The 27,167-nt window shown below is 53.9% G+C and overlaps 1 protein-coding gene and 1 non-coding gene across 3 annotated transcripts; both read right to left on the bottom strand.

Moving 5' to 3' along the window:
* Positions 1 to 14,023: 14,023 nt before the first annotated feature.
* On the bottom strand, positions 14,024 to 25,856 carry ENPP7 (ectonucleotide pyrophosphatase/phosphodiesterase 7). 2 transcript variants are annotated; one of them, XM_054457449.2, is made up of 7 exons: positions 25,797 to 25,811; positions 25,406 to 25,706; positions 23,187 to 23,332; positions 20,605 to 21,231; positions 18,993 to 19,212; positions 18,188 to 18,334; positions 14,024 to 14,551 (listed from the first exon to the last, which is right to left on the bottom strand). In XM_054457449.2, exons 2-6 carry the CDS (start codon positions 25,656 to 25,658, stop codon positions 18,204 to 18,206), a joined length of 1,377 nt encoding a protein of 458 aa, XP_054313424.2. In that variant the 5' UTR covers positions 25,659 to 25,706; positions 25,797 to 25,811; the 3' UTR covers positions 14,024 to 14,551; positions 18,188 to 18,203. The 2 variants fall into 2 exon arrangements, with proteins under 2 accessions (XP_054313424.2, XP_054313423.2); XM_054457448.2 differs by having other exon boundaries at positions 25,406 to 25,856.
* LOC129018426 (U6 spliceosomal RNA) lies at positions 22,326 to 22,432 on the bottom strand. The gene has a single exon (XR_008495257.2). It is a non-coding gene; the product is annotated as a U6 spliceosomal RNA (small nuclear RNA).
* Positions 25,857 to 27,167: the final 1,311 nt, after the last annotated feature.

The raw sequence follows: 27,167 nt of genomic DNA, 5'->3' as shown, positions 1-27,167 counted from the left end.
TATGCTGTTGCTTTTCTTATAGTTAAGAAGAAAGCAAAATATTTCCACTACCTGTGTCTCTATCAAAAGTGAAAAATAAAAACAGGTGGAGGGTCTCTGGGTTTCAGGGAAAGGGCTTTCCTGCATACCGAGCATGCACACAGGAAGGCGTGGGCCAAAATCACTGGTGTCACGGCTGGGTGCAGTGGCTCACGCCTGTCATCCCAGCACTTTGGGAGGCCGAGATGGGTGAATCACCTGAGGTCAGGAGTTCGAGACCAGCCTGGCCAACATGGTGAAACCTCCATCTCTACTAAAAATACAAAAATTAGTCAGGCGTGGTGGCGGGCACCTGTAATGCCAGCTACTCAGGAGGCTGAGGCAGGAGAATCGCTTGAACCCAGGAGGCGGAGGTTGCAGTGAGCCGAGATGGTGCCACTGCCCTCCAGCCTGCACCACAAGCGTGAAACTCCGTCTCAAAAAAACAAAAACAAAAACACGAAACAAAATCACTGGCATCCACAGCAGCTGGGAGAGGCGAGGACGGGTCCTCCGCGGAGCCTGCAGAGTGAGCACGGCCTCTCTGGATTGGACTTCTGGCCTCCACACCTGTGAGGGAACACACCTGGGTTACTCAACGCCCTCAGTCTGTGGTGCTTTCTCAGAGCAGCCGCAGGAAACCAATCCAGCGGGTCACCTGATCATCAATGTGGATGAGAGAGAAGCAAGGACCTGTCGCCTCAGCACACTGTCGACACTTAACTGTGGTTTGAATGTTTGTGTCCCTCCAAAATTCACGTTGGAACTTAATCCCCAGTGCAACAGTACTGAGAGGTGAGGAGGCCATAACGGCTCTGCCCTCCGGGGTGGGATTAGAGCCTTATATATTATATTATTTTATTTTGAGATGAGATTTGTATGATTTATTTATTTATTTATTTTTTATTTCTATTTTTTTGAGACAGAGTCTCACTCTGTCGCCCAGGCTGGAATGCAGTGGTGTGATCTCAGCTCACAGCAACCTCCACCTGCTGGATTCAAGCAATTCTCCTGCCTCAGCCTCTCAAGTAGCTGGGATTACAGCCCCCGCCACCACGCCTGGCTAATTTTTTTGTACTTTTAGTAGAGACAGGGGTTTCACCATGTTGGCCAGACTGGTCTCGAACTCCTGACCTCGAGTGATCCACCCACCTTGGCCTCCCAGTGTGCTGGGAGGTGTAAGCCACCACGTGTGGCCTTGAGATGGGATTTTGCTGTGTTGCCCAGGCTGGTGTTCAATGGCACAATCTCGGCTCACTGCAACCTCCACCTCTTGGGTTCAAGTGATCCTCCCTCCTCAGCCTCCCAAGTAGCTGGGACCACAGGTGTGCACCACCACACCTGACTAATTTTTAAATTTTTTGTAGAGACAGGGTTTAGCCATGTTGCCCAGGCTGGTGTTGAGTTCCTGAGTTCAAGTGTTCTGTCTGCCTCAGCCTCCCAAAGTGCTGGGATTACAGGCGTGAGCCCCCGCGCCTGGCAGGATTAGAGCCTTATTATAAAAGGGCTTCCCTTCCTCCATGTGAGGACACAGCATTTTACCCCTCTGGAGGATGTGGCAATGAGGTGCCATCTGGGAAGCGGAGATCCTTGACCTGGGTCTTCCCAGCTTCAGAACTGCGAGAAATAAATCTCTATTACTTATAAATCCCGCAGTCTGCAGTGTTTTGTGACAGCAGCAGGAACAGATGAAAACAACACAAAATACATAACGCTTTTCTCTTGTGTTCACAATTGCCTTTGGGTCACTGCAGCAGGACGGCGCCCCACTCAGCCTACAGAATAGCAGAGGGCCTCGCCCACTCTACAGTGCAAACACCACGTGGAGCTCCTCACCTGAACCAAGAGGAAACTGGGCACAGAGGGAGTGAATGATTTGCTCCAGGTCTCATGTACGATCAATGGCAAAGCTGGACTTGAAAACCAATAACGAAAAAGAAAGAGTAAGCCCTGGGTGATGATTAGTGGGTCTCATTCTGGATGGGCGGTGGCAGGGCCCCAGCCTCAAGTATTGTCTTCAAAAACAATCATTAGATCCAAATAGCATCTGATTGTTATTGGAACTTTCGGTTCTTTAGAAAGGATGAACATCTTTTCCTATACTTACTGGCCATTTGAATTTCTTTGCAGAATTGACTGTCTCAGTTTCATATGAGAGGAGCAAACTTCTTTTGAAAACGATATAAATGGAAAACATTAATTCTTTTTTTATTCATTATTATTTTTTGAGACAGGCTGGAGTGCAGTGGTGCCATCATGGCTCACAGCAGCCTTGAACTCCCAGGCTCAAGCAATTCTCCCACGTCAGCCTCCCAAGTAGCTGGGACCACAGGTGCGCACCATCACGCCTGGCTAATTTTTAAAAATTTTTTGTAGAGATGCAGTTTCTCTACATTGTCTAGGCTGGTCTTGAACTCCTGGACTCAAGTGATCCTCCTTGCTTGGCCTCCCAAAGTGCTAGGATTACAGGTGTGAGCCACTGCACTCAGCCAAAACCATTTCAATTAATTCTTTTTTTTTTTTTTTTGAGGCAAAGTCTCCCTCTGTCACCCAGGCTGGAGTGCAGTGGCACCATCTCACCTCACTGTAACCCCCACCTTCCAGGTTCAAACGTTTCTCGTGCCTCAGTGTCCTGAGTAGCTGGAATTACAGCCACCCGCCACCATGCCTGGCTACTTTTTTTGTATTTTTAGTAGAGATGGGGTTTCGTCATGTTGGTCAGGTTGGTCTCAAACTCCTGGACTCAAGCGATCCTCCCGCCTCAGCCTCCCAAAGTTCTAGGATTATAGGTGTGAGCCACTGCACCCAGCCAAAACCATTCATTCTTTATCAGAGTCATAAGAACAACCATGTTAAGAACCAAATGAACAAGAGGCAACCTTGTGACAGCTGCAGCATTTTAGGGGTGAGCTCTCCTGTGGGCATGTGCAGCTTGAAAGACATGACCCATCCTGGACAGACACACCTAGGGCTAAACAGTTACAAATTCCAGGGAGCTGCCTCTAAGCTGTGTGTGTAGCTAACATTTTCTTTTTTTTTTCTTTTCTTTTCTTTTTTTTTGTTTTTGAGGCAGACTCTCGCTCTGTTGCCCAGGCTGGAGTGCAGTGGTGCATCTCAGGTCATTGCAACCTCCACCTCCCGGGTTCAAGTGATTCTCCCACCTCAGCCTCCCGAGTAGCTGGGACTACAGGCGCCTGCCACCACGCCCGGCTAATTTTTGTATTTTTAGTAGAGACAGGGTTTCACCGTATTGGTCAGTCTGGTCTCGAACTCCTGACCTCAGACACCCACCTCAGCCTCCCAAAGTGCTGGGATTACAGGTGTGAGCCACCGCACTCGGCCTGGTAACATTTTCATTTACAACACTGGACTCGCAGAGGGGTTTCTCCGCAGGTTGGTTTGTTGAAAAGGTTGGTTCTTGCCTTTTGCTCTCCAGAATGTCTTTCTCCCGAGAGCTGGTGATTAAAAAATTCACTTCCAGCCGGGCACGGTGGCTCACGCCTGTAATTCCAGCACTTTGGGAGGCTGAGGCGGGCGGATCACGAGGTCAGGAGATCAAGACCACGGTGAAACCCCGTCTCTACTAAAAATACAAAAAAATTAGCCGGGCGTGGTGGCGGGTGCCTGTAGTCCCAGCTGCTCAGGAGGCTGAGGCAGGAGAATCGCTTGAACCTGGGAAGCGGAGCTCACAGTGAGCGGAGATCGCGCCACTGCACTCCAGCTTGGGCGACAGAGTGAGACTCTGTCTCCAAAAAAAAACAAACAAACAAAAAACACCCACTTCCCTGATTAATTCCAGACATTGGAAACACATTCAACCTGTGTATTTTATTAAAAGGGACAGCTGGGGAGGTGTTTGTTAAGGTGTGCTCTGCTTCCAACACCAAAAGCAATCAGATGACGGAGAGTCATTTTCCATGTCGAGTCACCAGTGTTGATTCACAGTTTGGTTGACGGCCCACAGCTGGGGCTCAGAGAAAACCGAAGGGGAAGTTTGCTGGGGCTCTCCGCTGTGCCCTTGGCCACGCTTCTCCGTGCTTCTCCGACCAAGGAGTCCGGGCTCCTGCCGGGCTCTGGTGGGATCTGATGGATCTCAGGTGAGGACAAGTCAGGCTTTCCCTGCGGCTCGCTTCACCCAGCCCTTCCCTCTGAGTCTCCCAACAGAAGCTTTTATTAACCACCCCAAAGATGGGACAGCTCTGTTGAAGCCACTGAGCAAACCCTGTCTGAAACATGGCCCTTATCTGCCTTCTGCTTTTTTTTTTTCAAGATGTGGCCCCAGAATCTGTTTTCTTTTACTTGTGGTAAAACACACATAACAGGGCCGGGCACAGTAGCTCATGCCTGTAATCCCAGCACTTTGGGAGGCTGAGACTGGCGGATCACCTGAGGTCAGGAGTTTGAGACCAGACTAGCCAACATGGTGAAACCCCGTCTCTACTAAAAATACAAAGGTTAGCTGGGCGTGGTGGTGCGAGCCTGTAATCCCAGCTACTCGGGAGACTGAGGCAGGAGAATCACTTGAACCCAGGAAGTGAAGGTTGCAGTGAGCCGAGATTGTGCCACTGCACTGCAGCCTGGGAGACAGAGGGAGGCTCTGTCTCAAAAAAAAAAAAAAAAATGCACATAACATTTATTATTTCAGCCATTTAACAGTGGCACTTAGTACATTTACAATGTTATACAACCATCACCACTATCTAGCTCCAAAGCGTCTTTATTATACCAAAAAGAAATCTATTAGGCAGTCACTTCCCACCCTCCTCCCCCAGCCGCCGGCGACCTTCCACCTCCTTTTTGTCTATGGAGTTACATATTCTGGATATTTCCTGTAAGTGGAATCGTGTAATATGTGGCCTTTTATGTCTGAATTCTTTCACTGAGCATAATGTTTCTCACGGTCCATTCATATTAGAGTATGTATCAGTACTTCATTCCTTTTTTTTTTTTTTGAGACAGTGTGTCGCTCTGTCACCCAGGTTGGAGTGCAGTGGTGCAATCATAGTTTACTGCAGCCTTGACCTCCTGGGCTCAAGAGATCCTCCCACCTCAGCCTCCCAAGTAGCTGGAACTACAGGTGTGCACCACCACACCTGGCTAATTGTTTTTTCTTTTTGTAGAAACAGGGTCTTGCTATGTTTCCCAGGTTGGTCTTGAACTCCTGGGCTCAAGCAATCTTCCCACCTGTGCCTTTCAAAGTGCTGGGATTACAGGTATAAGCCACCATGCCCAGCTAAGTACTTTGTTCCTTTTCTTGGCCAAATAATATTCCATGATATAGATAGACCACATTTTGTTTGTCCATTCATCTCTGATGGATATTTGTTTTGTTTCTACCTTTTGGTGAGTGTGAATGATGCTGCTTGTTACATCTGTGTGCAAGTTTTTGTTTGAACACCTGCTATCAATTATTTTGGGTGTATACCCATGAGTGTAATTGCTGAGTCATATGTGTACACAGGAAATTTTAAATTTAAATTATGACTCAAATATTGATATTTCCAGATATGGTTTAATTCTAAAAGAGTTTACTTGATGAGCATTTTAAAAGACATCGGTTACTATTTTTAAAAGTTTGAGACTGGGCGCGATGGCTCACTCACGCCTGTCATCCCAGCACTTTGGGAGGCCGAGGCAGGTGGATCATCTGAGGTCAGGAGTTCAAGACCAGCCTGATAGTGAAACCCCGTCTCTACTAAAAATACAAAAATTAGCCAGGCATGATGCTGTGTGCCTGTAGTTCCAGCTACTTGGGAGGCTGAGGCAGGAGAATCGCTTGAACCTGGGAGGTGGAAGTTGCAGTGAGCCAAGATCGTGCCACTGCACTCTGGCCTGGGCAACAAGAGCGAAACTCCATCTCAAAAAAAAAAGTTTGAATAAATTATTCAAATAATTTCAATAATTCAATAAATTATTCCATGTGTAACTTACTGAGGAATTGTCAGAATTCGCACAGCAGCTGCATCGTTTTACACTCCTGCCTGCCATCTCTGAGGGCTGCAACACTTCTACCTCCTTACCAACACTTGTTATTTTCTTTTTCTTTTTAAATAATAAAAAGTTCTAGCCATCCTAGAGGGTGTGCTGTGGCATCTCGCTGTGGCATTAATTTACTTTTCTCTAATGTTGGGTGGTGGGGGGTGTCATCTTTCCTGGGCTGTGGGTGTTTGCACCACCTCCCTTGCTTGTTATCAGCTGTGGACAGTGGACAGGTCACTCTCCTCCCCTAAACCTCAGTTTCTTCTTCTGTCCAAAAAGGAAGTGGCCTAGGGTCATGGCCTCCAAGTGTCTTTACCCACATGGCCTGGAAAAGAATTTTAAAAAATAATAGCCCTTGACACTTTTTAAGATTGACAGCTACCATTTTTTCACCATGAAGTTTACACGGTTGCAAAGTATGTGATTTCCAGTGTACTGTAAATTTTGGCATTTAAAAAAATAAAACTGCTGTTCTCTCTATAGAAGCCAAAGCTGACATTTTATCCTGCTTCCAATATCATTGAAGAAGTCACAGTTCTTCAGTTGAAACCAAAAATCACAGAGTCCCCAAATTATAAAATCTTAACTACTTCCTGTGGACCTGGACTCTACAATAACAAGAATTTTAGCTCTGACTTTTGCTTTTCCAAGCTGGTGTCCTAGCTTTTAGGATTAGCATAATCACGTGAGGAAGCTGCTGCTAACCACCAGAGACAAAGGAGTGTAAATTTACTAACCTTGATTCTCTTGGGATTTTTTTTTTTTCCCTTTAAATACTTGCTGGATTTTTGTATTTGGTGAGTCAGTCCTTCTGAAGTCTGACTGCTTTGCAAGAAAGCTTTTTTTTCTAGGTGCAGTCTGCCTCCAGTTTTCCTTGGGCAATCCTTTTAAGTGTATTCAATGAAATAGAAATAAGTAGCAACGTGACCCAATAAAAGGGCAGGTTCTTTTTGATCCTTTTCTTCTTTACCTCTGGGTTCTGTTTCATTTCTTCTCCAAAACTTTATTGTAAAAAATATTTTTATGTTTGAAAGTAATTCACTGCTCACCCAAGCATATATCTGCAATAGAACAGGCACATCAATTATTCAAACTTTAAAAAATATTAACCTATGTCTTAAAAATGCTCATCAAGTAAATTCTTTTAGAATTAGACCAGGTCTAGAAATATCAATATTTGAACCATAATTTAGATTTAAAATATTTTATTTCCTGTGACTCTAAGTCTCTCAGTATTTAAAAATTTTATTCTGGATTGAATATTAAATTGAATTATTAAATTGATCAAACCAGCATAAATATATTAAAATTGCAGTATATGTTTATTATATACATAAAAGTTAAAGTTTTGTTGGACTACATCTCTTAATGAGATGGATGGGACTGTATTTTTTCCCAATGGTTCAGGTGTCATTGGATAAATATTATTTCTTATCTGGGACAGAGCCCAGAATCAATTCCAAACCTGTTTTTATTTTGATGGGCTTGGACCGTGAGAAAACTTATTTAGGTAAATTGATCCGTGGTGATGGACAGTTCTCTTAGGGTTATGTCTCTCCACTGTTTGAACCTCTTCAGACATTGAAGCCAAAAGTCACACAGTGATCTTACCAAAACCAAAGCCAAAAACATAGCCTGATTGGGTTCTCCAGGAGCCGGGAGAGACTGGGGCCTTCGGGGATCGCTTTCCCGGCTGCGGGGGTGCGCGGGGGGCCCGGGTCCCTGCCCCGCCCCAGAGGTGCCCCATCCCTCCTCCAACCCCACAGGATGGAAGGGCGACCTCTTCCAGGGCGCGGTCCGGGCTAGGGACCGAGGCATGCCGGGGGTGGGGGTCCCGAGGCCCAGTCCCTCGCTCGCCCTTGCGGGACCGCACCGCCGGCGGCCCAGGCGCGGGCCCCCGTGACCTGGGCGGGTTGCGCGTTGGCTGCGCCGCGCCCTGGGATGCGGTACCCAGGCTCTCCGGGCGGCGGGGGGCGCGCAAGGCCCGGCGAGGGGCGGAGGGCCCGGGGGACTGCGCTGACCGTTCCGTCGCGGGGTGCGGGGCCGGAGCCCACCGCGCTCCCGGAGGCCGTCGGGCCCCCAGGATGCCCCGCAGGGCCCGGCCGCGGAGAGGGCAAAGACTTGGCAGCCGGCGAGGGGGAGGGGGCGGCACTAGCCTGCTGCGAGTGCGCCGACCCGGGTGCGACCCCCGCCGCCCGCCCTACCCGCTACGGCCCACCCCGAGGGCCTGTTCCCATCGCTTGTTCACCCGCGTCGGGTTCCCGAGTGGGTGTGTGGGGTGCGTGTGTTATGTAGCGTGCACAGGGCTGCAGCGTGTGCAGTGTGGGTGAAGGGTGTAGTTCGGGCGCGTGTGGGGTGTGTGGCTGGTTGTGGCATGAGGTGGTGCACACGGTGCCAGGTGTGTGCAGTGTGTGCGTGTGTGTTGTGTTGTGTGTCTATGTCTGGGTGGGGGGATGGGGTGGCAAGCGCATGAGTGTGCCAGTGAGTGTGCCGGTGTGCAGCGTGCGTGGATGCCCGTCGCAGATGTGCAGTGTGTGTGGCGCGTGTGCGGGATGCCCGTCTCCCGGTCCCGCCTGAGCCCCAGCTCTCGGCTTCTTGGACTGCGGTGGTGGCGGCGGTGGCGCCGGATCCGAGGAGCGCAGCGCTGCGCGTCACCATGGCAACAGATGCTCCTGCAGCCCCCGCGCCGCTGCGCTGGGGAGGGGGCCCTGCGCACCTCAGACGGCGGGCGTGGGGGAGGGGAGGCTGCTCGTCCCAAAGAAGCCCGCGGAGGAACTGGGCTGCCCCGGCACGCACCCCTGGGAGTCCTCCCTCGCCTTGACATCCCTCCTGGTGGGGCGCCGGGGCAGGGGTCGGGACGCGGTGCCCTCCTCGGTCCCTGCTGCTTGCCCAGGGAACCCGGGGACCTCACTCGGGTCCTCTGCAGGCCTGGAGCTGGGGACAGAGTAATTCCTGCTGTTTCTTTCCCCTGAGAGTCTCCCGCGCCAGGTGTTTGCAGCTCCTAGGTCGGAAGCCGCAGGCGTGGTTATTGGCTCTTAGGATCGGCTTGTGGGAGATGAACCCACCCATTCTAAAGATGGGGAGCCCAGGCCTTAAGGAGCCCAGGACGGCATCGCGAACAGACTTGTCGGTTACATGAACTTACAGGTGCTCCTGTTCCGACCCGGAGCACAAGAAAAGGCTGATAGTGAACCAAGAAAGTCCCTGCCTTTGACAGAGGCTGGACATCAGTGCAGAGGAGAGACTCTGGGCTCGTGCTCCCTGCATTCTGGAAAGAAAGGGCTTGTTTGCATAAGCAAGCTGCGCCTCTCTGGGAAGGAGCTGGCCAGGCCCCACTGGGAGTGAGCCTGGAGGTGCTTGTGCTCCCCTCCCTCCTCTGCCCAGTGCCTGGCCTGGGGGTGGTGCTGCCTTTTCATCCGTTTAACCTGAGGAGGATGAGCAGGACCAGCTTTCACTCCCTCATGCATTTATTTATCCATAACCTTTATCAGGTGCAGCGATTCTGGAGTGTCCGGCCCAGGCCAGCAGCAGCAGAATCACCCAGGCTCTGGTCAGAAATGCAGAGTCTCAGGCCCACCCCAGACCTGCAGGTTAAGGAGTGTGGGAGTGGATATGTGTGTGCCCGCCCCGCCCCAGATCTCACAAGGTGATTCTGAGGCTTGCTCAGATTTGGAAACTGCTGATCCAAGGTGGTCTTTGTGCTAGGGATGGGACTGTTGATCCCTTCCCTCAGGGGATCCCTTCCCTCAGGGGATCCCCCCTCCCCAGAAAAACCTGGCCCTGAGGGTTCCAGTTCTCCTCTCTGAACTACCAGTGCTTACTTGGGGGTCCATCTAAGACTTCAGCAAACAATTATCCTTGACCACCATCTCAAGGCTGGGTCTGAGCAGGACTGAAGCTTTTTCAGAGAAGAAGGAAGAGGAGGAGGAGAGGGAGGAGCTGGAGGAACAGAAGGGAGTTCTCAATTCTCACTGCTTCAAAAGGTGCCTGAGGAAGTGAGGAAGTGAGGAAGGCTTCCAGGAGTGTTGAGGGGCCCAAGAGCTCCGCCTCCTGGTGACAGTATACAGAGCTGACTCTACTGGGGAGGGGCCTCCTAACCAAGCTGGCTTTCACTTTTCTTTTCTTTTCTGGTTTTTTTGTTTTTTTTTTTTTTTTTTTTTTTTTGAGACAGAGTTTCGCTCTTGTCACCCAGGCTGGAGTGCAGTGGCATGATCTTGGCTCACTGCAAACTCCGCCTCCCGGGTTCAAGTGATTCTCCTGCTGTAGCCTCCCGAGTAGCTGGGATTACAGGCACCCACAACCACGCCCGGCTAATCTTTGTATTTTTAGTAGAGATGAGGTTTCATCACGTTGGCCAGGCTGGTCTCGAACTCCTGACCTCTGGTGATCCACCTGCTTCGGCCTCCCAAAATGCTGGGATTGCAGGAGTGAGCCACCATGCCTGTCCCCAAGCCTGCTTTCTGTGTCCCAGTGGTATGACCTGCCTTGCAAGAACCACCCCAGTCAGTACCTGGATGTTTTGTGTGTTACTGCTAGCACCTGGACTGGCTAAATTCAGAGAAGGATCTGGGTTGACAGGTTTGTGTGGATGATATGTCTGTGTGACTTGTCCCCAGTCAGCTCCAAGTGGCTACAGTATGCAGTGCATAGCTTTGTGTCACCCGTGGTTTTCTACTGAGTCTGTTTCAGTTGGGCCGATGGTAAAATGAGCTTTGCATAGTCAATTGCAAGATCGGTGTTGAGCAGTCCTGAACTTGGTCATCTGATAGCCAGGAAGGGTGCAGGGCACCCGGGAAACACCGTGCATTCGGCAGGGAAAACTGGGGGGAATCTTTGGACGCTGCCCATGGGAGGTCAGTGCTACCCTCCAGAAACTTCTTGGGCTGGCCACATGGTTGGTGGGCAGAGGAGGCAGGCCAGAGCCTGATGACCCCCAGCAGGTTTGCCGTTGGCCAACCTCTTGTATATAATTTGTCATGTCCCCCAGCAACCTTCATTGTTACTTAGTCAACATTTCTCTTTAATTCAGCCCATTCTTTGTTACTTAATATGATTTTTTTCTTGAGACAGTGTCTTGCTCTGTTGCCCAGGCTGGAGTGCAGTGGTACGATCTCGGCTGACTGCAACCTCTCATGCTCAAGCGATCCTCCCACCTCGGCCTCCTGAGTAGCTGGGACTACAGGCATGCACCACCACACTTGGCTAATTTTAAAACTTTTTGTGGAGACAAGGTCTCTTTATATTGCCCAGGCTGGTCTCAAACTCCTGGGCTCAAGCGATCCTCCTGCCTCTGCCTCTCGCGGTGCTGGGATTACAGGCATGTGCCATTGTGCCTGGCTAATTTAATTTTTTGAAAGACACTTTTAGCTGGGTGCAGTAGCTCACTGCCTGTAATCCCAGCACTTTGGGAGGCCAAAGTGGGTGGATCACTTGAGGTCAGGATTTGGAGACCAGCATGAAACCCCATGTCTACTAAAAATACAGATATTAGCCGAGCATGCTGATAATTACAGGTGGCAGGCACCTGTAGTCCTAGCTACTTGGGAGGCTAAGGCAGGAGGATCACCTGAGCCTGGAAAGTGGAGATTGCAGTGAGCTGAGATCATGCCACTGCACTTCAGCTCAAGTGACAGAGTGAGACTGTCTCAAAAAAAAAAAAAAAAAAAAGACTTTTTTAAGGACCATGAAGAGATGCCTTAAATTAGGCCAGGCATGGTGGCTCACGCCTGTAATCCCAGCACTTTGGGAGGCCAAGGTGGGTGGATCACCTGAGGTCAGGAGTTTGAGACATGCCTGGCCAACATGCTGAAACTCTGTCTCTACTAAAAATACAAACATTAGCTGGGCGTGGTGGCACACGACACACCTGCAATCCCAGCTATTCGGGAGGCTGAGGCAGGAGAACTGCTTGAACCCAGGAGGTGGAGGTTGCAGTGAGCCAAGATTGCACCATTGCACTCCAGCCTGGGCAACAAGAGTGAAACTCTGTCTCAAAAAAAAAAAAAAAAAAAAATCGCTTAAATTAATTTTAAAAAGGAAAAAGAAAAAAACAGATGTCGATGAAAAATGAGTAGCACTAACCAAAAATTGAAGGTGATTATAAAAAAAAACACAAGGCAAATCAAGCTGTGGCAACCGTCCATCCATCCTATGCTGTTGCTTGGCTGCTGGAGCTCTGAGCCTGGTGCCTCTCTTCATGTCACAGAAGACACCTGTTGGGGTGGGATTCATGGACCAGAAATGTTCTGCTACAGAAGCAAGAAGGCTTGGAGGTGGGTCTAAAATAGTGAATGACTTTCTCACACTTGGATACAAGGTAATTGCCGCCCTGTCTCTTCCTAACAGCCAGGCCTTCCATTCAGCAGGCCCTGTTCGCAGCTGTTTGTGAATATTAACTCATGTTATCACCGAGACCACCCTATGAGACAGGTCCTGCCACTGGTCCTGGATTTACAGAGGAGGACAGGACCAGAGAGGTTAGCAACTTGCCCAGGGCCACAGAGCAGGTGTTGGAGAGGGCGAGCTGGATTTGAACTGGGACTGTGCTGCTCAGGGTGGCACCCCTCACATTTGACACCTAGGGCTGCACGGATAGGAAAATCAGCCCCCCATGCATGCAGCCAGGCCTCAGCCCCCATGCTCCTGACACCGGAAGCTCCATCAGCGAGTGCTCAGCCAGCCACCAGGACTCTCTCGGTGATGCCTTTGTGACACCAGACATCTGGAGCAATGGAATACTGAATGTGAGACAGACTTGGTTATTTTCCTGTTTCTCCTCTTTCTTTCTCCTCTCTGTTTCTTTTCTTCTTCTGTGGATGAGGCAATTCTCACAGCTCTTGTTGGCCCAGCCCCTGCAACGCTGATGAACAGGGCTGAGCAAATGTGGTGATGGTGGTTGGGGGGCTCAGAGGAAGGCAGGGCTTCTCTTGGAGACTGGGCAGTGGCAATGCCGGCACTGTGAGCGCTCACCACTCCGAGGACCTGGATGTGGACTCTACCTGGTCTCGTCTGGCCAGGTGGGGCAGGCTCAGGAGGGCTGAGACTGGAATTGGGCCTGTCCAGGGAGGGTGCCCCCCTCCCCTCCCTAGCCCAGCCACAGAGCCAGAGCTTGTGCAGGTGGGTGGCTGGCCTGGGTGTCATGGGGTGTGGCTGCAGGCACTGGCATGGGGACTGGGGCAGTCCTTCCAGGAAGAGCAATTGGATTGTGGGGCAGGGGGCCCACAGGCCAGGCCAAAGTCCAGGCTCTTCAGGCTGAGGCAGGACTTCAGCCCCAGGCAGCCGATCAGGCTGCTGCAGAGAGCAGGCTGGGATGGGTCCTGGAGACTCCATGGAGCTGAAGCAGGAGACCCGGGGTCGGGGCTGGGGGCTGGGGGCTGCGGGCTTCGGAGGCAGGGAAATAGGCAGATCTGACAAACTCAGGTTTCAAAGACTGCATCTCCTGCTGTCCCAGCTGGTTTACTCTGCAGGGTGGCACTGACAAACCCAGCACCTCCCAGGGCAGGATTTTAATCCTCCCAGGGGCTGCCATCCTTGAGCACCTGCTTGGGGCCAGCCTCTGTGCCAGCCTCCCCGCAATGTGTCCACTTCACTCTCAGGTACCCCAGGGAGGCGGGCATGGTCCTCATTATCCCACTTTTTCAGATAAGGAAACTGAGGCTGGGGAGGGTCAACTGCTTTGCCAACGCCACAGCATCTGGATGGGGGGCCAGGGCTGGAACATGAGTTTATCTGACTCCAAAGCATATGCTCTTAATGCACAGGAGAATAGGTGTGGAAGGGTCCCTCGGCTCCTGGCCATGGCCATCCCAATCCTGTGTCAGAGCCAATCCACGCGACTTTCTTTGCGGTGTTTCCGCCTTGTTTAACGTGATTTCTTGCTGAGCACTGTGGCTTACAGATGCTGCTTCCCTGTCGTTCACAAACAGCCTCCTCATGCCTTCCCCCCTTCCTTTTAGGAAACTCACCCCTTTTCCAGGACTGGCCAGCCGTCCAACCAGGGCCCACCCCTAACGAGAATGGAGGGGTCCCTGGGGCTTGTGAAGCCTGGCAAGGAGTTAGAAATTTATCCCGCGCTGGGGTCAATGGTGGGACCGTCGGGAAACCGGCAGGCTTTAGGGAAAAGGCTCCCCCGTGCTGACTGTCGCGGCTTGGCCTTTATTCCCATGGGTGCTTCGTGCCGGGGCGGGACCCTCCCAGCTGGCCGAGGCCGGGTCTGCAGGTTCCCGCGCCCGCAGAGCTCCCGCGCGCCCCCGCGTGGCTGCAGACGGCAGCGCCGCTTCGGGAGCGGGTTTTGCAGGAGGAGGGGGCCCGAAGGAGAGGAGCAGCGGCAGGGGCAGGGGGCTGGTTATGGGACCGGCTCGCCGGGGGCCCTGGACCTGGGCTGCGAGGCTTATTACCAGCACCATAACAGCCAAGCAGGGGCTGGCGCTGCCGGGGACAGTGGCATGCAGCCTCTGGCCTGGGATAAGCTGGGGAGGCAGGGTCCGTCCGAGACCAGCAGAGCATCACAGCGAGACAGCCGGCCCAGGGCCTGCGGGCAGCTCCCGGAGGCTTCCTGGAAGAGCAAGCAGCACGCGTTGGTCTGGGAGGAGAGGATGGGGCAGGCTGAGGGCGGGTCTGGTGGGACAGGTGAAGCAGCGGTGCGGCTGGACTGGGAGGGAGGGGTCGTGGGAAGCAGGCTGGTGGGCTGGGGGAGAGGGGGCGGCAGGCAGTGGAAGGGGGCGGCCCTAACAGGCTGCGCTGAGAAGGGCCTGTGTAGGGATTCCTGGGAGGGCACAGGTGCGGGGCAGGTGTGGACATGGGGGCGGCGTGATGATGTGAGGCTTCAGACCCTTCTCCCAAGGCTGGGAGGGGAGGGGTGGGAACTGTCCCAGGCCTGGCTGGCAGTGTGCGGATCCCAGGAGGCAGAAGAGCTTCCCCTCGTCTTCTGCCCGCTTTTCTGGCTGGGGAAGGAGGACTCTGTAAAGTCAGGGCAAGGACTGCGTCCGTTCCACAATGTGCCTTTAACTGGCCACATGTACTTTCAACACTACCTTTAGAGAAAATAAACGGGCCCAGGGACTGGGCCCAGTGGGTCATTCCTGTAATCCCAGCTTTTTGGGAGGCCAAGGCTGGAGGATCGCTTGAGGCCAGGAGTTTTGAGACCAGCCTGGGCAACATAGCTTGCTTTTCTTTTTTTAAATTAAAAATTAAAAAATTAGTTGGGCATGGTGGTGCACACCTGTAGTCTCAGCTACTCAGGAGGCTGAGATGGGAGGATTGCTTGAGCCCAGGAGGTCGAGGCTGCAGTGAGCTGTGATTGCACCACTGCACCCCAGCCTGGGCAACACAGTGAGAATCTGTGTAAAAAAGAAAAGAAAAGAAAAGAAGCTAGCCACAGAAAACAGCCTAGTTCCAAATGGACTTTCCCAGGCTGTGATGAAAACTTCGGACCCCCCAGCTCTTAGCAACCTGCTCAGCCCAGCAGATGCTGCTTGTGAAAGATGATTCTGCGGGCGTCTTCCCTACTTTGTGTTCAGTGACCTCACGTTGGTAGCTAGAAATGGGCCACGGTGAGAGTGTTCACGCCGCCGAAATGGGTAAGGGCCAACACCAGGGCTTTTTGAGGGGGATCTGGAGAGCTGGTTTGCTGGGACGCCACCGTGGCTGCTCCTCTGGGGAAAAGCCGTGTGAGAATATGCAGAGTCACCTGATCTTTGATTTTCCGTGCTTCAATTTCCTTGTGTGTGAGTCTGAATAATGACTTTTTCTGAGTCCCTCCCTTGGTTAATGTGGAGAACAAATGGTTGTGGACTCTAGTGCCATGGAAACATTATCACATCCCTGCCTAGTGCCGGAAGACTTGCTTCAAGGACCCAAGCCCCTGAGCGCAGAGAGGCAGGTGTTGTGGCTGAAAGTACTCAGGACCAGGACCTTAAAACTGACATTTACACACCACTGGCCACTCTTTGGTGCCCTTGGACCAGTCAGCTAATGCCTCTGGGTTGCAGCATCCTCATCTGCATGAGGGGTTCGGGCTGAAGGGTCCTCTGGTCCCCTTCCGGATGTGACATTTGGCATGAACGGTCCTCCCCACCACACACATCTCCACATTCCTACTTCTCTAAACCCTAAACCCGCTCCTTTCTCTTTCATTGATTTATTTTTTAGAGACAGGGTCTCACTCTTGCCCATGCTGGAGTGCAGTGGCAAGAACAAGGCTCACTGCAGCCTCCACCTCCTGGGCTCCAGCGATCCTCCCACCTCAGTCTGCCTGCCAGTAGCTGGGATTACAGGCACTCACCACCATGCCCAGCTAATTAAAAAAAATTTTGTACAGAGATGGGGTCTAACTATATTGCCAAGGCTGGTCTTGAACTCCTGGGCTCAAGCGATCCTCCTGCGTTGGCCTCTGGAAGTACTGGGATTCCAGGCGGAAGCCACCACGCCTGGCCTCATTCCCCTGTTGACCCATGACAAGCTCTTGGCTTTTCCTGTCTCACCAGCCCCGCCTTCTCAGTGAGTGGTGTGGTCACCATCTCTTCTCAGTCCACTCCTTCTGGCTGGGGGCTTTCATTGAGTGCCATAGCTTGTGTTGACAAGTCTCAAATTTAAATTGCCAGACTAAACTGCATCCTTGGCTGTGGACTCGTCTGCACAAATTGTGGAGATGACACGTGGCTGTGTCACCGGCACTGAGGCTGATTACGGCCGAAACAAGTCTTGGTCCCCCCGACTCCTGTCCCCAACAGTTTAGCATGTCAGCAAGTGGCTCAGGACCCAAGCATCGGACCCATCTTTCATTTTTCTATTTTCTTCACCCTCCCACATAATCTGTCCACAAACCTCGAATGTCGTGCCTCTTAAAGGTATTTGGAATCTGTGCACATTGCAGCTTCTCCACCCCTGCCACTGGAATGTCCTGCTGGGCCCTGCAGCGACCTCCAAACTGGCCACTTCCTGCTTCCGTTTCTGTCCCCGGCCCAGCAGTGGGAGCCACTCATTTAATCATCCACCTCAGACCCTGTGTAACCTCAGCTTGGGGCTCCCCGCTGTGCATCCGGCAACCTCCTGCCTTGGGGCTGTGGTCAGCTCCTGTTAGAGTCTCGTTCTGTGCCAACCTGCAGGCACACTGGCCTTCTGTCTCATCCCAAACATGCCGAACCTGTCCCACCGCGGGCCTGTCCCTGGCTCTTTCCCCTGCCTGGCGTGTCTGGCTTCTTCTTGTCATTCTGGTCTCTCCCTAAATCCACCTTCTCAGAGAGGCCATTCCAGGCTGGGCAAATGAAAAGGTCGCGCCTGCCTCGTCCCTGCCTGTGGCCGTCTCTTCTTTGCCATCACAAGCATCTGAGCACTCTGTGCGTGGATTCATTTGCTTTTGTATCCTCTGCTTTCTTGCACCTTTAAATGACAGGTCCTGGACTGTCTTGTTCGCTGCATATCCTGAGCCCAGACCAGAGCCTGGCATGGCGCTGGCTCCCGTTACATATTTTCGGGATGAATGAATGACTTTCTTCTGCTTGGCCTAGGAGGCTGTGGCTGCACAGACAGACAAGGGAGCACTGTCCTCGGAGGCTCCTGGGGAGTTCCAGGAACACAGCCCCAGAGCTCTCCTCCCAAACACACCCCACGCGTGTCCTCGGAGGTGGGCTTCCAGAGAGTTCCAGGAACACAGCCCCGGAGCTCTCCTCCCAGATGCACCCCATGCGTGTCCTCAGAGGTGGGCTTCCAGAGAGTTCCAGGAATATAGCCCTGGTGCTCTCCTACCAAACACACCTCATGCGTGTCCTAGGAGGCTCCTGGAGAGTTCCAGGAACACAGCCCCAGAGCTCTCCTCCCAAATGCACCCCAGGTGATGGTTTCCGAGCTAGCCCAGTGGAGCACAGAGATGACAGGAAGGAGGGGAGGCAGCAGCTCTGGCCAGAGGCTGAGGGAGTTCTGGCTTTTGGGGGAGGGTGGGAATTCTGGCCACTGGTCTGGGTGGTCTGCTCTGGAAAGACCTCCTCCAAGCCCAGAGCAGAGAGGCTGGAAGGGTCAGCCTCGGGATCTCAGGGGTGATCGCCTCTCTGTGGCAGCCAGGTCAGTGGGAGACACCTGCTTGGTGGGGCCTGGCAGCTCTGTTCTGGCTGCCTAGGACTGTAGCTGGGACATCAGGGTGGAGGGTCAGGGAGTGTGGGGCCACCCTCCCGCCTCTACCTTCTGGGTCTCTGACCTTGAGCCATGGGGCGTTATGCGACCTCAGACAGAAGAATCATGGTCCCCAGCAGTCCCATCACGAGGAGGGGCCTGCTGCTGGGCAGGAGAGCAGATCTTCCCTTGGGCAGGAGAGTAGAACTTCCATCAGGCGGAAAAGCAGACTCTAAGGAAAGCCAGAGGACCCGTGAGGGAGAGAGGGATGGCTTCTCACCCCAGCTCCTCCACAGTAAACTCAGGGTCCTCTGGTGGTCCCCACGAGCCCCTACTTCCTCTTTCACCGCCCCTTTGGTCCCATGGCCCTTGTCCACCACGGCCCTTCATAGCCCCGCTCAGTAGAGCCCACCCCTCTCCAGCCAGGCCCCCACCAGGGTCGCCACCTTGTCAGTTTCCAGGTGGCCTTTGTCCCCAAGATGGGGCAGGTTCGGGGAGGTGTGTGTGTGGGAGACTGATACAGGAAGATTCCAGAAAGGAGGCCCTCAGGTTGCTGTGGTGGTGAGTGGGGAGTAGGGAGTGGGGATCCAGCAGCCAGGAGGTGGGCTCTGCACAGCAGGCCCGTCTGGGCCACTCTCGCTCCCTCCGTCCCCTTCTTGAGCAAGGCTGCCCACTCCTCCCCCTCGCCCTCTCGTGCCGCCCGAGATGCATGAGGTGCTCGTGAGAGGTCACATGTTGTGGGAATGTGAGGGATTCCGGTGTTCTCCAAAGCCAGGGGAGGCGGCCCCACTCAGGGCTCGAGGGTGTCCTGGTCACAGACATGCAGGCACCCACGTGTGCACACATGTACACACCAGGGCAGGCGGGGATTTGGGGCACCCTGCCCTCACCTGTGTGCAGCATGGGCAGCAGGGTAGCCGGGTGCCCATCGTTGGCCTCGGGCACGATGCCCAGCAGCCGGCACATGAGCTCGTACACGTGGACGCTCTCAAAGGGCTCCACCTCCAGGCCCGCCCTGAAGCTGGGGCCCACGGCACGGAAGATGGTCTTCATGTCCATGTCCTTGTTGTCAAAGCCGTGCTCCCCATTGTTGAACTGGACGTTAATTCTCTGCCGGGGAGCGGGCAAGGGTCCTGGGTCCTTGCTGGGAGCAGCAGACCCTCTCCGCCTGCCCTATCCACCCTATGAACACCCCCTTAGGAAGGAGCACCAACGTTGGGGCTGGAGGGGTTCCAAGACTCAATTTCCCTGAATTCTGAGCCTCCAAAGATCAGTCACCCTAAAGAATGAAGCTCAGGGAAGGTCCAGTTAAATGAACGGAGACCAGACCCTGAGTAAATGGGAGTGGAGCGGGCAGCTCCAGGCTTCGGGCCCTGCCGCCTGTGCGGTGTTGAACGCTGGCTCCCATAGGTCACTTCCTTTCCGGGGATGTCTGCTCCCTAATCTGTGCTTCGCTTCCGGCTCAGCATCCCTGTGCTCTCTGCTGAGGGGAGGTTGGGCTCTTGACTCTTTCCTGCCTCTTCCATGTCACCCTTGGGGCTGGACTTCTACACTTTACCCTGGACACGTAGGACGCGCGCGCGCACACAGACACACATGGATGTGCACACGCACACACACGCCTATCACACGGTGCCTGGACATGATGGGTACAGATGTGCACACACACTCCCACTGCCTGGTGCCTGAATGTGGAGGGCACACACAGATGTGCACACACACACTACTGCATAGTGAAGGATGTGTCCCTTCGGTGCTGACACTCCTCAAACTGGGGACCAGCTAGAAACAGGGAGTGCCTCTATAGAGATGGAAGGAGAGGCCAGACGCAGTGGCTCACCCCTGTAATTCCAGCACTTTGGGAGGCCCAGGCAGGAAGATCGCTTTAGCCCAGGAGTTTGAGACCAGCCTGGGCAACATGCAAAACCCTGTCTCTACAAAAAAATACAAAAATCAGCTGGGTGCGGTGGCTTACACCTGAATCCCATAACTTTGGGAGGCCAAGGTGGGTGGATCACCTGAGGCCAGAAGTTCGAGACCAGCCTGGCCAACATGGCAAAACCCTGCCTCCATTAAAAATACAAAAAATTAGTCAGGCATGGTGGCAGGTGCCTGTAATGCCTCAGGGGGCTGAGGCAGGAGAATCGCTTGAACCCAGGAGGTGGAGGATGCAGCGAGCCAAGATCGCACCACTGCCCTCCAGCCTGGATGACAAGAGTGAAACTCTGTCTCAAACGAAACAAAACAAAACACACACAAAAATTAGCCAGGCATGGTGGCGTGCACCTGTGGTCTCAGCTACTCAGGAGGCTGAGGTGGAAGGATCGCTTGAGCCTGGGAGTTTAAGGCTGCAGTGAGCTGAGATCTTGCCATTGCACTCCAGCCTGGGCAACAGAGCAAGACCCTGGTCTCAAAAAAAAAAAAAAAAAAAAAAAAAGAAAAAAAAAACCCAGAGCCTGGGGAGGGAGCCCCTAGAGGTGATGCCTCCAGCAGGCGACTCACCCCGTGGATGACATAGCCAAGGTCGCTGTACATCAGCAGGGGTGTGACCCTGGGGTTGTTGGCGTAGTGGAAGGCCTTGGGGAATGCCTCCTTCTTGTAGACGTGGAGCTTGGGGTGGGCGTCCTTGAGCGCATCGTACACCTTCTCCAGCCTCCCTTCTTTAGGGAGCAGCATCCCGTTTGGTCCGTAGTCCAGGAGCTCAAACTCGATGTCCTGGAAGGTGAAGTTGGGGAACTTGTGGAATTCGACCAGGTCACCAGCCCGCTTGTCCACGGTCGTCATGCCGTGGTCGGATGTGATGATCAGGTTGAGGCGGTCTGTGAGGTGGTTGTGCGCGATGCTCTCCCGGAGGTAGCCCACGGTCCGGTCCACCTGCCGCACCATCTCCCTCCTCTCCGGGGACTCGGGGCCGTACTTGTGGCCCGTGGAGTCTGGCTCCCCGAAGTATAGTGTGACCAGATCCAGGTCCTCCTCCGTGAACCATGCCATCACCGTGTCGATGTTCGCTCTCCACTCCGTCTCATTTTTGTAGTTGTGTGCGATGCCTTCTTTCCGGCTCCGCGTCACTGCCACCCCTTGGTAGGTGACGTTCCCGCCCGGGTAGAAGAAGGAGCCAGCCCTCAGGCCCTGCCAGACAAGACAGCGTGAAAGACAGGACTCCTCAGTGGGCCGCCCCTTGTCCCATGCCTGTGAACACATTTGTCCCTCACCTGCCTACTTCTCTGTTCCACCCACCCATCCCTGCTCCTAGCTGCAGCTGCGGGGCCTTTAATTTCTAAAACATGCCTGATCTCATGTTCTATGGGGGTAAAACCTGATTTTATAGAGGAAACAACAGGTGCCCACTGGACTTGAGCACTAAACAAGACATCAGTATAAAGATGTTCCCAGAGGCCGGGTGCAGTGGGTCAGGCCTGTAATCCCAGCACTTTGGGAGGCCGAGGTGGGCGGATCACGAAGTCAGGAGATCCAGACCATCCTGGCTAACATGGTGAAACCCCGTCTCTACTGAAAATACAAAAAAATTAGCCGGGCATGGTGGCGGGTGCCTGTAGTCCCAGTTACTTGGGAGGCTGAGGCAGGAGAATGGCGTGAACCCGGGAGGCGGAGCTTGCAGTGAGCGGAGATCGCGCCACTGCACTCCAGCCTGGGCGACAGAGCGAGACTCCGTCTCAAAAAAAAAAAAAAAAATTCCCAGATACACAGTGTCTGCCTCATCACTGGGCTGTGATGCCTGCTTCGAGGTCACACTGCCCAGAAAGCATCTCCTTCTGAACCTCAGTCTGGCCTGCCCTGCTGGGCTCTGGTCCAGGCATGAGTCTGTTTGTCTCATGTGTCCCATCCACCTGCCCCTCCAGCCTTCTGCCTGGCCGCCTGTCTGCCCCTAACTCGACTGCTGCTTTATTTAGAATTTGTCTGTCCCCCCAGTCCTCTGTCCACCCCACCTGCCCGTCCACTCCCCCAGGATATTCTTTTTTTTTTTTTTTTAGTAAATTTCAAACTTTATTATTTTTTTTTTCTTTTTTTTATTATTATTACTATTATTATTATTATACTTTAGGCTCTATGGTACATGTGCGCAACGTGCAGGTAAGTTACATATGTATACATGTGCCATGCTGGTGCGCTGCACCCACCAACTCGTCATCTAGCATTAGGTATATCTCCCAACGCTATCCCTCCTCCCTCCCCCCACCCCACAACAGTCCCCGAAGTGTGATAAAAATATGGAACGCTTCACGAATTTGCGTGTCATCCTTGCGCAGGGGCCATGCTAATCTTCTCTGTATCGTTCCAATTTTAGTATATGTGCTGCTGAAGCGAGCACTCCCCCAGGATATTCTTTCATTGGATCAAGTGCCTTGAGATGCCAGGGTCTGTACCTTGGCTTCCTGCTCATGAGCCCATGGAAGGAGCCCTGAGTGTGTCTATGGATCCTTCTGGAGCGAGGGAACCCCAGCTTGAGTGGATACCTTGGCTATGGGGTGGGCGTGGGCTCTGAAATTTATTCCAGCCTCATCTTGGAAACTTCCACTGATTTGTTTACTGGAAGCCTCGCCTCTGGGCCAGGAAGCCCCCAGAGCATTGCAAACTGGTGGGGGGGGGGGTTTCCTGGGTCAATACTGTAACCCACCTCTCATTTTATCTTTGGCCCTTTGGAATTTAGCTGTTCAGCTCTGACAGGGATGTGGAAAGGGAGAAAGTTGTGTAATTGTTAAACGCTTTCTTGTTGAGTCACAGTGATCTTCCCTGTCCGACCCTCACCCCCAATGCTGCAGGGCCCAAGGGTGCAGTTCTCCCTCCGACTAGGGGGACAGAGCAATTCCTTTTGCTCCCAGGGCCCCCCAGGGAGGACCGGGCAGGGCTGTGTCCATGGGCCGAGCCGGACGTAGCTCACCAGCACCCACCACCTGCCCCTTTTGGGGCCCTACTTCACACCCTTCTGTGCCAGGGTAGGCCAGAAGCCCCGAGACCCTGGAGTGGGGAAGGGACCTGCCGTGGATCTCACATGGTTCCAAGCCTCGCCTGGGCCTAAGTGCCCCCATGCTCTGCAATGTCAGTATGGGTGGGGGTGACATTACCTGCCTCTGGGCTGTGATCCAGATGGGCACGCTGCCGTTGTCCCACCACCTCTGGATGCCCAGTGTGGCGTGGTAGGGCAGCTTCACCTTGCTGGTGGTGTTGTAGTACATGTTGTGAACCACCCCGTGGTTCTCGATATATTTGCCTGAGGGAGGAAGAGGTGCAGAGGGCGGCGGGATGGACCGGGGTCACAGCAAAGGCCGGACCCAGGGCTGGAAGAGGTGAAGTCAAAACAGCCCAGGTTTCCCTGTGTGCTGGGTGGGGAGTGGGCCTGGGGCAGGGCTGGGGGGAGCAGACTTCCTCCTGCACTGCCCCGTGGGAGCCAAGGTTCGAGGTCACGTCCGAGACAAATAGACAGACACGTGTTCTTTGACCTGTTTTAGCAATCCCACTTTCAGTTTGTCCCGCAGCTGGACGGGCACACAGGCATGAATGCATGTGCAAGGATCCTGGTGGCAGCCTTGTTTGCTTTAGCAAAAGATTGCAGGTGACCTCCACGGCCATCAGGAAGGAACTCATTAAATCAATGATGGCCCAGCCATCAGACCAGATCCCAGGCAGGAATTTCAGTGAACCACGTGGAGCTCCAGGAGATTTTTTGAATTTATTTTTGTACAGGAAACACGTGCACATGGTACTAAGTCCAAAAGGTGCAAAAGGAGAGATGATGTGGAGAAGGTCCCTCCCGTCCTCATCTGCGATACAGAGAGTGAAAGAGGCGCTGCGCGGACGGGAGAACCGCACGCCTCCATTTGCGGTTAGAAGGGGCAGAAAGGCTGGTGTGGGGATGAGCTGCCTGTGTTGGGGTGAATGGTGTCCCACCACATTCATGCTCACTTGGAACCTTAGAACGTGGCCTTATTTGGAAATAGGGTCTTTGCAGATGTGATTAGCTAGGGTAGGGGGATGTATACCGGAGAAGTGTGGACCCGAAATTCAGCGACTGGTGTCCTAGTGAGAAGAGGAAAGTTTGAATACAGACACACACAGCAGAGAGGCCCTGGGGAGACGCAGGGAGAGGTCGGAGTGATGCTGCCACCAGCCCAGGAATGCCAAGGATTGCCGAGGCCCCAGGAGCCAGAAGAGGTGAGGAGGGAGCCTCTGCTAGAACCTTCCGGGTGGGTGCAGCCCTGCAATGCCCTGGTTTTGGCCTTCTAGCCTCCAGAAGCATGCGGATCCGTTCCTGTGGGTTTAAGGCAGTCTGCAGTTCTTTGTTCCAGGGGTCTTGGGACACCCACGCAGGGTCTTTGGAGGATGACCCAGGTTTGGGAGGTGGCCGAGCCCCTAGGGAGGGCCAGTTGCTTTTCAACTCTCTAACACCTTTTTTGTGGTACTTGGCTTTTTATTATTTTATTATTGTTTATTTTTTTGACACAGGGTCTTGCTCTGTCGCCCAGGCTAGAGTGCAGCGGTGTGATCGTGGCTCACTGCAGCCTCTACCTCCTGGACTCCAGCAATCCTCCTGCCTTGGCCTCATATATATATATATATATTTTATATGCAGTCTTGCTTTGTCACCCAGGCTGGAGTGCAGTGGCGCGATGTCAGCTCACTGCAGCTTCCACCTCCTGGGTTCGTGCAATTCTGTCTCAGCCTCCCAAGTAGCTGGGATTACAGGCATGCACCACCATGCCTGGCTAATGTTTGTATTTTTAGTAGAGACGGGGTTTCGCCATGTTGGCCAGGCTGGTCTCGAACTCCTGACCTCCAGTGATCCGCCCGCCTCAGCCTCTCAAAGTGCTGGGATTACAGGCGTGGGCCACTGCGCCTGGCCCCATATTTGGCTTTTTAAAAACCTATGTCTGTATTGTCTACAGCCTGGGCAGATCTGTCAGGGAGGTGTTGGGTGGGAAATGGAAAGGATGGAAGGGAGAGGGAGAGGCTGACACAACCAGCTGGCGGGGCAGGCAGGGAGGGGAGCCGTGGGAGCCAGCGGGGAGCCCGCCACACTGCCCTCCTTCTGAAACCACACTCCCCTCCTCCTGAAGCCTTCTGGGGTTGCTGCCCTGGCTGTGGCCACGGGTTTAAGGACCCCCCTGGTCATTTTTCTTTGTCCTGGATCTATTGCCACCAATGGTGAGGATTCCTAATGGTACCCTCGGCTGTGTCCTGTGCATGCAGCAAGGACCTCTCCCCTTTATCCTGCACGACAGGGGTCTGTGCCATCTGGTTTCTCAGGCCCTCCCACCCCCAGGCCCCATCCCGGGGCAGTACTCACCAGTGACCAGGGTGAAGTGGCAGGGGCTGGTCATGGTGACAAAGGCGGGGGTCATGTAGCGTGCCTTCACCCCGTCTCGGGCCATGGCGTCCAGGTTGGGGGTGTCCACGTCCTGGTCGTAGTTCCAGCGGAAGCCGTCGAAGGACACCAGGAGGAGCTTGTTCCGGGAGCCCTGACTTTGTACCGGTGCCCCGGCCCCGGAGGCCAGGAGCGTGGCCAGAGCCACAGTGAGGAAGACAGCCGGGCGTCTCATGCTGGGTCTTCCAGATGGACAGGCACACAGGGTGCACGGGGCTGGCTCCTGCCGAGGAGGACAAAGTCCCAGGGTCACCCGGGCTGATCTCATCCCATGCGTCTTTGGAATGTGGCTGTGCACATCCCCGGGTCGTACCTCGGGAGTGGGCTCCCCAGCTGTGTCAGTGCCACCCCTGGTCCCAGCCTCATGTGTGTGGGGTGGCATCAACTTGAGCATCTGCCTTTATTGCCAGCCGCGCCCTCAGGGCTCCAGGCTCCTCCCCTCCCTCCCCAGAGTGGGGACAGTGACCCAGGGCTCAGAGCACAGCAGGAGCCCATTGTACCGGGAAAGTTGTGCCCTCTCCCTCTCCCATAGCAACCGGTGGTCCCTCTGTCCCAGCTCACCCTGACCCCAGGGGACCCAGGTGAGGCTGGGGTGGGACCCCCTCTCCAGGCCTTTAGTGGTGCATGGGCCTCAGGCCTGCCTGGGCGAGGGCCTGTGGGTTCGGCTTCCCACGGTCAGGGCCAGGACCAAGCCTGGGTCACAGCACGGCCTTGTCCGGGGGGAACCCCAGGCTGGGTTCCTCTTCTTCTCCTCCTGCTCCTGTTAAGGGGCTCCTTGAGCGTGGTGAGCAGACCGGGAACCCGATGGCTCCAGAGCAGCGTCCTGCACGCCTTCCTTCTTGGGGTGCTTCCTTCTTGGGAATTTCAGAGGGGGCCTGGGGCTCGGGCATTCTTGCTTGATGGACTTTTTGACAACAAGGGGTCAGAAGAGGGGGACTCCCTTGTTACCATGTGCACGAGGGGTGGGAGAGGAACCCCTGGATTCAGCGTGCGGTTCTCCCTCCCTCTCCACCATCTCTCCTTCCCCTTCTCTTATTTTCTCTCTCTTTCTCTGTCTCTCTCCCTCTTTCCTTCTCTGTATGTCTCTGTCTCAGTACCCATTAAGCACGTTCTGTGTGCCAGGCATGGTTCTAGGTTCCGGGGACACAGAAGTCAGTGAGACAGACAGTGTTCCTGGTGGCTTCCATTTGAGTTGGGGACACAGAAAATAAAAGGAACAAACAAGAAAAAAAGATAGTTTCCAAAAAGAAGGGAAGGCAGGAAGACGTGATGGAGAGGCTGGCGGGGTGGGTGGGCGGCACGCAGTGGTGGCTGATGGGGTTTCGCTGAGAGGATGGTGGAGGCCAGTGACTCTGGGGGACCATGAGCTAGGGGAGTGGGCATGGGGCAGGTGGCAGGGGCGGCAGGGCCAGTCCCGTGGGGCAGGCGGCAGTGATTCTCATGCCAGGCAGTGGAAGCCAGGGGCGGGTTTTAAGCAAGAGAGTGACATGAACTGATCTAATGCTAAAATTCACTCTCCATTTGTGGGTGAAGGATGGACCAGAACGAGGGCAGAATGGACACTGGGTGCTCCCTGGAGAGGTGACTGCCTGTGTCTGAGCAAGAGCTATTGGTGGCCCGGACCAGGGTGGTGGCTGTGGGATGGGGCTGGGTTTGAGGCGGATCCTGGAGGTTTTGCTGGGAA

The sequence above is a fragment of the Pongo pygmaeus genome, chromosome 19 (genome assembly GCF_028885625.2).
Source record: "Pongo pygmaeus isolate AG05252 chromosome 19, NHGRI_mPonPyg2-v2.0_pri, whole genome shotgun sequence".
In the NCBI taxonomy this organism is placed as follows: Eukaryota; Metazoa; Chordata; class Mammalia; order Primates; family Hominidae; genus Pongo; species Pongo pygmaeus.
The sequence above is the reverse complement of the archived record's forward strand: the minus strand, read 5'-3'. Positions and strand labels throughout refer to the sequence as shown.